Genomic DNA, 12,500 nt, shown 5'->3' with positions numbered 1-12,500 from the left:
CCAATACTCATAATAACACTAACCATCATTATAATAACACCAATACCCATAATAACAACAATACCCATAATAACACCAATACTCATAATAACACCAATACCCATAATAACACCAATACTCATAATAACACTAACCATCATCATAATAACAACAATACTCATAATAACAACAATACCCATAATAACACCAATACTCATAATAACACCAATACTCATAATAACACCAATATCCATAATAACACCAATACTCATAATAACACCAATACTCATAATAACACCAATACTCATAATAACACCAATACCCATAATAACACCAATACTCATAATAACACCAATACTCATAATAACACCAATACTCATAATAACACCAATACCCATAATAACACCAATACCCATAATAACACCAATATCCATAATAACACCAATACTCATAATAACACCAATACTCATAATAACAACAATACTCATAATAACACCAATACCCATAATAACACCAATACTCATAATAACAACAATACTCATAATAACAACAATACTCATAATAACAACAATACCCATAATAACAACAATACTCATAATAACAACAATACTCATAATAACAACAATACTCATAATAACAACAATACCCATAATAACACCAATACTCATAATAACAACAATACTCATAATAACAACAATACCCATAATAACACCAATACTCATAATAACAACAATACTCATAATAACAACAATACCCATAATAACACCAATACTCATAATAACAACAATACTCATAATAACAACAATACTCATAATAACAACAATACCCATAATAACAACAATACTCATAATAACAACAATACTCATAATAACAACAATACTCATAATAACAACAATACCCATAATAACACCAATACTCATAATAACAACAATACTCATAATAACAACAATACTCATAATAACAACAATACTCATAATAACAACAATACCCATAATAACAACAATACTCATAATAACAACAATACTCATAATAACAACAATACTCATAATAACAACAATACCCATAATAACACCAATACTCATAATAACAACAATACTCATAATAACAACAATACCCATAATAACACCAATACTCATAATAACAACAATACTCATAATAACAACAATACCCATAATAACACCAATACTCATAATAACAACAATACTCATAATAACAACAATACTCATAATAACAACAATACCCATAATAACAACAATACTCATAATAACAACAATACTCATAATAACAACAATACTCATAATAACAACAATACCCATAATAACACCAATACTCATAATAACAACAATACTCATAATAACAACAATACCCATAATAACACCAATACTCATAATAACAACAATACCCATAATAACACCAATACTCATAATAACACCAATACCCATAATAACAACAATACTCATAATAACACCAATACTCATAATAACACTAACCATCATTATAATAACACCAATACCCATAATAACAACAATACCCATAATAACACCAATACTCATAATAACAACAATACTCATAATAACACCAATACCCATAATAACAACAATACTCATAATAACACCAATACTCATAATAACACTAACCATCATTATAATAACACCAATACCCATAATAACACCAATACTCATAATAACACTAACCATCATTATAATAACACCAATACCCATAATACCACCAATACTCATAATAACAACAATACCCATAATAACACCAATACTCATAATAACACCAATACTCATAATAACACCAATACTCATAATAACAACAATACCCATAATAACAACAATACTCATAATAACAACAATACCCATAATAACACCAATACTCATAATAACACTAACCATCATTATAATAACACAAATACCCATAATAACAACAATACTCATAATAACACCAATACTCATAATAACAACAATACTCATAATAACAACAATACCCATAATAACACCAATACTCATAATAACACCAATACTCATAATAACACCAATACTCATAATAACAACAATACTCATAATAACACCAATACTCATAATAACAACAATACCCATAATAACACCAATACTCATAATAACACCAATACTCATAATAACACCAATACTCATAATAACAACAATACTCATAATAACACCAATACTCATAATAACAACAATACTCATAATAACACCAATACTCATAATAACACTAACCATCATTATAATAACACCAATACCCATAATAACAACAATACCCATAATAACACCAATACTCATAATAACACCAATACCCATAATAACACCAATACTCATAATAACACTAACCATCATCATAATAACAACAATACTCATAATAACAACAATACCCATAATAACACCAATACTCATAATAACACCAATACTCATAATAACACCAATATCCATAATAACACCAATACTCATAATAACACCAATACTCATAATAACACCAATACTCATAATAACACCAATACCCATAATAACACCAATACTCATAATAACACCAATACTCATAATAACACCAATACTCATAATAACACCAATACCCATAATAACACCAATACCCATAATAACACCAATATCCATAATAACACCAATACTCATAATAACACCAATACTCATAATAACAACAATACTCATAATAACACCAATACCCATAATAACACCAATACTCATAATAACAACAATACTCATAATAACAACAATACTCATAATAACAACAATACCCATAATAACAACAATACTCATAATAACAACAATACTCATAATAACAACAATACTCATAATAACAACAATACCCATAATAACACCAATACTCATAATAACAACAATACTCATAATAACAACAATACCCATAATAACACCAATACTCATAATAACAACAATACCCATAATAACACCAATACTCATAATAACAACAATACTCATAATAACAACAATACTCATAATAACAACAATACCCATAATAACAACAATACTCATAATAACAACAATACTCATAATAACAACAATACTCATAATAACAACAATACCCATAATAACACCAATACTCATAATAACAACAATACTCATAATAACAACAATACCCATAATAACACCAATACTCATAATAACAACAATACCCATAATAACACCAATACTCATAATAACAACAATACTCATAATAACACCAATACTCATAATAACACCAATACTCATAATAACAACAATACTCATAATAACACCAATACCCATAATAACACCAATACCCATAATAACACCAATACCCATAATAACACCAATACCCATAATAACACCAATACCCATAATAACACCAATACCCATAATAACACCAATACCCATAATAACACTAACCATCACCATAATAACAACAATACCCATAATAACAACAATACTCATAATAACACTAACCATCATTATAATAACAACAATACCCATAATAATAATAACCATACTAATAACCACAGTACTAACAATAACCATAATCATAACCACAATACTAATAATAACCCTACTAATAACCACAATACTAATAATAACCATACTAATAACCACAATACTAATAATAACCCTATTAATAACCACGATTCTAATAACCACAATACTAATAACCACCATACTAATAACCACCATACTAATAATAACCCTACTAATAACCACAATACTAATAATAACCATACTAATAACCACGATACTAATAACCACAATACTAATAACCACCATACTAATAATAACCATACTAATAACCACAATACTAATAACCACAATAATAATAATAATAATAATACCCATACTAATAACCACAGCAATAATAATAACCGTAATAACCATAATAACAATAATAGTAATAACCACAATAGTAATAACCGTAATAATAATCTGACCTTTAGAGGAGACAGGTGGGGACCTCACCTTTAGAGGAGGCAGGTGGATTTAGGGACCTCACCTTTAGAGGAGACAGGTGGGGACCTCACCTTTAGAGGAGACAGGTGGGGACCTCACCTTTAGAGGAGACAGGTGGGGACCTCACCTTTAGAGGAGACAGGTGGGGACCTCACCTTTTGTGGCGGTTCGTAGGACATTGATGTCGCGACTCATGTTCTCACAGGCTGGGGGGAACACTTCTCTAAGTACCATGGCCTTGATACGCACCTCAAAACTACACACACACACAGACACAGACACAGACACAGACACAGACACAGACACACACACACAGACACACACACACAGACACACACACACAGACACACACACACACAGACACACACACACAGACACACACACACAGACACACACACACACACACACAGTTGGATAATTTTGCATAATAGTAACTATTTTGCATAATAGTTCAATACTGAATGGCATGTTAATCAATCAGAAAGTAGGGTCCAGACTGGGGCTAGGGTCAGGTCACTAAATGCCATGACCTCTCACCTGGGCACTTGGGTGAGCAGGAACATGAAGGAATCGGCCAATGAGAGTTTAGAGGGGTCGCCTCGGAACGCTTTAAGTTTCTTCACCTGAGAGGAAGAGATAGGGACATAGAATCAACATAGTGTGTGTGTGTGTGTGTCTCACCTCTTCGGTCTCAGGTAGTAGTTTGAGCAGCTATTAGTGTGTGTGTGTGTGTGTGTGTGTGTGTGTGTGTGTGTGTGTGTGTGTGTCACCTCTTCGGTCTCAGGTAGTAGTTTGAGCAGCTATTAGTGTGTGTGTGTGTGTGTGTCTCACCTCTTCGGTCTCAGGTAGTAGTTTGAGCAGCTATTAGTGTGTGTGTGTGTGGCTCACCTCTTCGGTCTCAGGTAGTATTTTGAGCAGCTATTAGTGTGTGCGTCTGTGTGTGTGTCTCACCTCTTCGGTCTCAGGTAGTAGTTTGAGCAGCTATTAATGTGTGTGTGTGTGTGTGTCTCACCTCTTCGGTCTCAGGTAGTAGTTTGAGCAGCTCTTTAAGAAGCTCCGCTCCGTAGGACTGACTGTTGCCATAGCGAATATCCTCTATTATGTCCTGGTTGGACCTGGGACAGACAGAGTCAGGATAGATTTATTTTTAATTTAACCTTTATTTAACTAGGCAAGTCAAATGATGGATGGATGGATGAGAGTTCTAGAACCCTTCTATCTAAACCCAGAATGTTCTAGAACCCTCGTCTCTAAACTCAGAATGTTCTAGAAGCCTTCTCTCTAAACCCAGAATGAAAGTTCTAGAACCCTTCTCTCTAAACCCAGAATAAAAGTTCTAGAACCTCTCGAAACCCTTTTCTCTCTCAGTCGTACTCCCTCTCTGGCTCGTCAGTTTTAATAACTGGGATTTTCCCCACAATACCTCAGCTGGGTCTCCCTGCAATTATAAAGTGGGTACTCCCTCCGTACCAGGACCCACAGTTTAATCCAGTCAACACAACAAAGACTGCAGATTGGCTATTACTGACTAACTTCTGTAGGATTTACAACTGAGACATGAAAAGAGGAGAGAGGAGGGGAGAGAGGGGAGGGGGAGAGAGGAGAGGGGAAAGGGAGAGAGGGGAGGGGGAGAGAGGAGAGGGGAAAGGGGGAGAGGGAGAGAAGGGGGAAAGGGAGAGAGGAGAGGGGAAAGGGAGTGAGGGGAGAGAAGGGGGGGAGAGAGAGGAGAGGGGAAAGGGAGAGAGGGGAGGGGGAGAGAGGGTGGTGGGGGTCAAACCTATGTTTTAGTCAGACAGATGGCTGCTTATGTAGTAAAATGCTTTAATTGGTCGAGGGGGGGGTGTTTGACCTCAACACTAAACCTGCATGAAAGACGTTGTCTCACAAACTCACACCACACGTGTGGATAGAATCTGGGGAGAGACAAGACAACGTATCACCCTCATATCTCTCCCCGTGCGTTGTGTTGTGGCAGCAGAGACAGCTAACTGGTGGTATCGGCTATTGATGCAGTCAACACAAACTGGAAAAGTACTCTGCATTCTTCTCCACCAACACCAACTCATCCATGGTGTGTTCAGTCTAGAGCCCTGTTGAAGTGACTAAAATCCTATTTGTTTGCAGATTCGATTGGAATCTGTTCTTTGTCCTGAACAGCCAGAAAGCATATGGAATCGGATATTTCAAGCTCCCTTTCAAACCCCCTTCGTAGGTGGTTTGAAGTTTGATTCAAATCTGATTCCTGGCCATGTGACTTGTCTGAACGGTCAAATCTGATTCCTGGCCATGTGACTTGTCTGAACGGTCAAATCTGATTCCTGGCCATGTGACTTGTCTGAACGGTCAAATCTGATTCCTGGCCATGTGACTTGTCTGAACGGTCAAATCTGATTCCTGGCCATGTGACTTGTCTGAACGGTCAAATCTGATTCCTGGCCATGTGACTTGTCTGAACGGTCAAATCTGATTTATTTGCCCTCCAGTAGATTAGCATTTGTTGTTTGCTAGCTACTCTGTTATCAGTGGGTTTTAAGCTAAGTTATTTGGCATATCTTGTTGCTTTTGCTAGCTACTCTGTTATCAGTTTGACAAGAACATGTGGTAACTAACTGGCATGTTAACTCTTTACAAAAGTGAATGTGCTAGAAAGCTAAATGGCTACGAAGCTAGTTGACTGCTGTGGCTACCTAGCTAGTTGACTGCTGTGGCTACCTAGCTAGTTGACTGCTGTGGCTACCTAGCTAGTTGACTGCTGTAGGCTACCTAGCTAGATGACTGTTGTGGCTAACTAGCGAGTTGACTGCTGTGGCTACCTAGCTAATTCACTGCTGTGGCTAGCTAGCTAGTTGACTGCTGTGGCTACCGAGCTAATTCACTGCTGTGGCTACCTAGCTAGTTGACTGCTGTGGCTACCTAGCTAGTTGACTGCTGTGGCTACCTAGCTAATTCACTGCTGTGGCTACCTAGCTAGTTGACTGCTGTGGCTACCCAGCTAATTCACTGCTGTGGCTACCTAGTTTGTTGACTGCTGTGGCTACCTAGCTAGTTGACTGCTGTGGCTACCTAGCTAGTTGACTGCTGTGGCTACCTAGCTAGTTGACTGCTGTGGTTACCTAGTTTGTTGTCTGCTGTGGCTAGCTAGCTAGTTGACTGCTGTGGCTACCCAGCTAATTCACTGCTGTGGCTACCTAGTTTGTTGACTGCTGTGGCTACCTAGCTAGTTGACTGCTGTGGCTACCTAGCTAGTTGACTGCTGTGGCTACCTAGCTAGTTGACTGCTGTGGCTACCTAGCTAGTTGACTGCTGTGGTTACCTAGCTAGTTGACTGCTGTGGTTACCTAGTTTGTTGACTGCTGTGGCTACCTAGCTAGTTGACTGCTGTGGCTACCTAGCTAGTTGACTGCTGTGGCTACCTAGCTAGTTGACTGCTGTGGTTACCTAGTTTGTTGTCTGCTGTGGCTAGCTAGCTAGTTGACTGCTGTGGCTACCGAGCTAATTGACTGCTGTGGCTACCTAGCTAGTTGACTGCTGTGGCTACCTAGCTAGTTGACTGCTGTGGCTACCTAGCTAATTCACTGCTGTGGCTACCTAGCTAGTTGACTGCTGTGGCTACCCAGCTAATTCACTGCTGTGGCTACCTAGTTTGTTGACTGCTGTGGCTACCTAGCTAGTTGACTGCTGTGGTTACCTAGTTTGTTGACTGCTGTGGCTGCCTAGTTTGTTGACTGCTGTGGTTACCTAGCTAGTTGACTGCTGTGGTTACCTAGCTAGTTGACTGCTGTGGTTACCTAGTTTGTTGACTGCTGTGGTTACCTAGCTAGTTGACTGCTGTGGTTACCTAGCTAGATGACTGCTGTGGCTACCTAGCTAGTTGACTGCTGTGGCTACCTAGCTAGTTGACTGCTGTGGCTACCTAGTTTGTTGTCTGCTGTGGCTACCTAGTTTGTTGTCTACTGTGGTTACCTAGCTAGTTGACTGCTGTGGCTACCTAGCTAGTTGACTGCTGTGGCTACCTAGCTAGTTGACTGCTGTGGTTACCTAGCTAGTTGACTGCTGTGGTTACCTAGTTTGTTGTCTGCTGTGGCTACCTAGCTAGTTGACTGCTGTGGCTACCTAGCTAGTTGACTGCTGTGGCTACCTAGCTAGTTGACTGCTGTGGCTACCTAGCTAGTTGACTGCTGTGGCTGCCTAGTTTGTTGTCTGCTGTGGCTACCTAGCTAGTTGACTGCTGTGGCTACCTAGCTAGTTGACTGCTGTGGCTAACTAGCTAGTTGACTGCTGTGGCTACCTAGCTAGTTGACTGCTGTGGTTACCTAGCTAATGACTGCTGTGGCTACCTAGTTTGTTGTCTGCTGTGGCTACCTAGTTTGTTGTCTGCTGTGGCTACCTAGCTAATTGACTGCTGTGGCTAACTAGCTAGTTGACTGCTGTGGCTACCTAGCTAGTTGACTGCTGTGGCTACCTAGTTTGTTGTCTGCTGTTGCTACCTAGCTAGTTGACTGCTGTGGCTACCTAGCTTAGTTGACTGCTGTGGCTAACTAGCTAGTTGACTGCTGTGGCTACCTAGCTAGTTGACTGCTGTGGCTACCGAGCTAATTCACTGCTGTGGCTACCTAGCTAGTTGACTGCTGTGGCTACCTAGCTAGTTGACTGCTGTGGCTACCTAGCTAATTCACTGCTGTGGCTACCTAGCTAGTTGACTGCTGTGGCTACCCAGCTAATTCACTGCTGTGGCTACCTAGCTAGTTGACTGCTGTGGCTACCTAGCTAGTTGACTGCAGTGGTTACCTAGTTTGTTGTCTGCTGTGGCTACCTAGCTAGTTGACTGCAGTGGTTACCTAGTTTGTTGACTGCTGTGGCTACCTAGCTAGTTGACTGCTGTGGTTACCTAGCTAATTACTGCTGTGGCTACCTAGTTTGTTGTCTGCTGTGGCTACCTAGTTTGTTGTCTGCTGTGGCTACCTAGCTAATTGACTGCTGTGGCTAACTAGCTAGTTGACTGCTGTGGCTACCTAGCTAGTTGACTGCTGTGGCTACCTAGTTTGTTGTCTGCTGTGGCTACCTAGCTAGTTGACTGCTGTGGCTACCTAGCTAGTTGACTGCTGTGGCTAACTAGCTAGTTGACTGCTGTGGCTACCTAGCTAGTTGACTGCTGTGGCTACCTAGTTTGTTGTCTGCTGTGGCTACCTAGCTAGTTGACTGCTGTGGCTACCTAGCTAGTTGACTGCTGTGGCTACCTAGCTAGTTGACTGCTGTGGCTACCCAGCTAATTCACTGCTGTGGCTACCTAGTTTGTTGACTGCTGTGGCTAGCTAGCTAGTTGACTGCAGTGGTTACCTAGTTTGTTGTCTGCTGTGGCTACCTAGCTAGTTGACTGCAGTGGTTACCTAGTTTGTTGACTGCTGTGGCTACCTAGCTAGTTGACTGCTGTGGTTACCTAGCTAATGACTGCTGTGGCTACCTAGTTTGTTGTCTGCTGTGGCTACCTAGTTTGTTGTCTGCTGTGGCTACCTAGCTAATTGACTGCTGTGGCTAACTAGCTAGTTGACTGCTGTGGCTACCTAGCTAGTTGACTGCTGTGGCTACCTAGTTTGTTGTCTGCTGTGGCTACCTAGCTAGTTGACTGCTGTGGCTACCTAGCTAGTTGACTGCTGTGGCTAACTAGCTAGTTGACTGCTGTGGCTACCTAGCTAGTTGACTGCTGTGGCTACCTAGTTTGTTGTCTGCTGTGGCTACCTAGCTAGTTGACTGCTGTGGCTACCTAGCTAGTTGACTGCTGTGGCTACCTAGCTAGTTGACTGCTGTGGCTACCTAGCTAGTTGACTGCTGTGGCTACCTAGCTAATTCACTGCTGTGGCTACCTAGCTAGTTGACTGCTGTGGTTACCTAGCTAGTTGACTGCTGTGGCTAACTAGCTAGTTGACTGCTGTGGCTACCTAGCTAGGTGACTGCTGTGGCTACCTTGTTTGTTGTCTGCTGTGGCTACCTAGCTAGTTGACTGCTGTGGTTACCTAGCTAGTTGACTGCTGTGGCTAACTAGCTAGTTGACTGCTGTGGTTACCTAGCTAGTTGACTGCTGTGGCTACCTAGCTAGTTGACTGCTGTGGCTACCTAGTTTGTTGTCTGCTGTGGTTACCTAGCTAGTTGACTGCTGTGGTTACCTAGCTAGTTGACTGCTGTGGCTACCTAGCTAGTTGACTGCTGTGGCTACCTAGCTAGTTGACTGCTGTGGCTACCTAGTTTGTTGACTGCTGTGGCTACCTAGCTAGTTGACTGCTGTGGCTACCTAGCTAGTTGACTGCTGTGGCTACCTAGTTTGTTGACTGCTGTGGTTACCTAGCTAGTTGACTGCTGTGGCTACCTAGCTAGTTGACTGCTGTGGCTACCTAGTTTGTTGACTGCTGTGGTTACCTAGCTAGTTGACTGCTGTGGCTACCTAGCTAGTTGACTGCTGTGGCTACCTAGCTAGTTGACTGCTGTGGCTACCTAGTTTGTTGACTGCTGTGGCTACCTAGTTTGTTGACTGCTGTGGCTACCTAGCTAGTTGACTGCTGTGGCTACCTAGCTAGTTGACTGCTGTGGCTACCTAGTTTGTTGACTGCTGTGGCTACCTAGCTAGTTGACTGCTGTGGCTACCTAGCTAGTTGACTGCTGTGGCTACCTAGTTTGTTGACTGCTGTGGCTACCTAGCTAGTTGACTGCTGTGGCTACCTAGCTAGTTGACTGCTGTGGCTACCTAGCTAGTTGACTGCTGTGGCTACCTAGCTAGTTGACTGCTGTGGCTGTCCCCTCATAGCCTGGTTCCTGTCTAGGTTTCGGCCTTTCTAGGGAGTTTTTCCTAAAACTCAGAAGGGAAGAATTCAGACCCTTTGACTTTTTCCACATTTTGTTACAGCCTTATTCTGAAGTTGATTAAATGTTATCCTTTATCTACACACATTTTTAAAAAATGTTTTTTTGACATTTTTGTAAAAGTTGTAAAAACAAAAAAACAGAAATAACCAACATTTACACAAGTATTCAGACTCTTTGCTATGAGACTTGAAATGTGCATCCTGTTTCCATTGATCATCCTTGAGATGTTTCTACAACTTGATTGGAGTCCACCTGTGGTAAATTACATTTACATTACATTTAAGTCATTTAGCAGATGCTCTTATCCAGAAAATTCAATTGATTAGACATGATTTGGACATGATTTGGAAAAGGCACACAGCTGTCTATATAAACGGTCCCACAGTTGACAGTGTATGTCAAAGCAAAAACCAAGCCATGAGGTTGTAGGAATAGTCTGTAGAGCTCCGAGACAGGATTGTGCCGAGGCACAGATCTGAGGAAGGGTACCAAAACATTTCTGAAGGTCCCCAAGAACACAGTGGCCTCCATCATTCTTAAATGGAAGAAATCTGGAACCACTAAGACACTTTCTAGAGCTGTCTGCCCAGCCAAACTGGAAGCCACTGGCTGCCTGGCCAGATGGAAGCCACTCCTCAGTAAAAGGCACATGACAGGCCACTTGGAGTTTGCTGATTCTCTGCTGATGAAACCAAGATTGAACTCTTTGGACTGAATGCTAAGCGTCTCGTCTGGAGGAAACCTGCACCATCCCTACGGTGAAGCATGGTGGTGGCAGCATCACTACGGGGAAGCATGGTGGTGGCAGCATCATGCTGTGGGGATGTTTTTCAGAGACAGGAATTGGGAGACTAGTCAGGATCAAGGGAAAGATGAACAGAGCAAAGTACAGAGAGATCCTTGATGAAAACCTGCTACAGAGAACTCAGGACATAAGACTGGGGCAAAGGTTCACCTTCCAACAGGACCACGACCTTAAGCACACGGCCAAGACAATGCAGGAGTGGCTTCGGGACAAGTCTTTGAATGTCTTTGAGTGGTCCAACCAGAGCCCAGACTTGAACCTGATTGAACATCTCTGAAGAGACCTGAAAATAGCTGTGCAGCGATGCTCCCCAACCAACCTGACAGAGCTTGAGAGGATCTGCAGAGAAGAATGGGAGAAACTCCCCAAATACAGGTGTGCCAAGCTTGTAGCATCAGACCCAAGAAGACTTGAGTCTGTAAGTACTGAGTAAAGGGTCTGAATACTTATGTAAATATAATATTTACGTTTTTTTGCTTTGTCATTACGGGGTGCTGAGTCATTACGGGGTGCTGAGTCATTACGGGGTACGGAGTCATTACGGGGTACTGAGTCATTACGGGGTACGGAGTCATTGCGGGGTACGGAGTCATTACGGGGTACGGAGTCATTACGGGGTACGGAGTCATTACGGGGTACGGAGTCATTACGGGGTACTGAGTCATTACGGGGTACTGAGTCATTACGGGGTACTGGGTCATTACGGGGTACTGAGTCATTAGGGGGTACGGAGTCATTAGGGGGTACTGGGTCATTACGGGGTACTGGGTCATTACGGGGTACTGGGTCATTACGGGGTACTGAGTCATTACGGGGTACTGAGTCATTACGGGGTACTGAGTCATTACGGGGTACTGAGTCATTACGGGGTACTGAGTCATTACGGGGTACTGAGTCATTACGGGGTACTGGGT

The 12,500-nt window shown here is 41.5% G+C and overlaps 1 protein-coding gene across 1 annotated transcript in view; it reads right to left on the bottom strand.

Moving 5' to 3' along the window:
* The window catches only part of LOC127915551 (FH2 domain-containing protein 1-like), a 61,890-nt gene that overhangs the window by 16,658 nt on the left and 32,732 nt on the right, over nt 1-12,500 (bottom strand). The window contains exons 5-7 of the mRNA XM_052495724.1: nt 4,939-5,041; nt 4,464-4,549; nt 4,082-4,182 (exon numbers count right to left, since the gene is read on the bottom strand). Of these exons, the coding sequence (XP_052351684.1) occupies nt 4,082-4,182; nt 4,464-4,549; nt 4,939-5,041 (290 nt within the window). The remainder of the gene's footprint in view (nt 1-4,081; nt 4,183-4,463; nt 4,550-4,938; nt 5,042-12,500) is intronic.

The sequence above is a fragment of the Oncorhynchus keta genome, chromosome 35 (assembly GCF_023373465.1).
Source record: "Oncorhynchus keta strain PuntledgeMale-10-30-2019 chromosome 35, Oket_V2, whole genome shotgun sequence".
NCBI classification, from domain to species: domain Eukaryota; kingdom Metazoa; phylum Chordata; class Actinopteri; order Salmoniformes; family Salmonidae; genus Oncorhynchus; species Oncorhynchus keta.
Note: the sequence above shows the minus strand (reverse complement) of the source record. Positions and strands in the feature narration are given on the sequence as shown.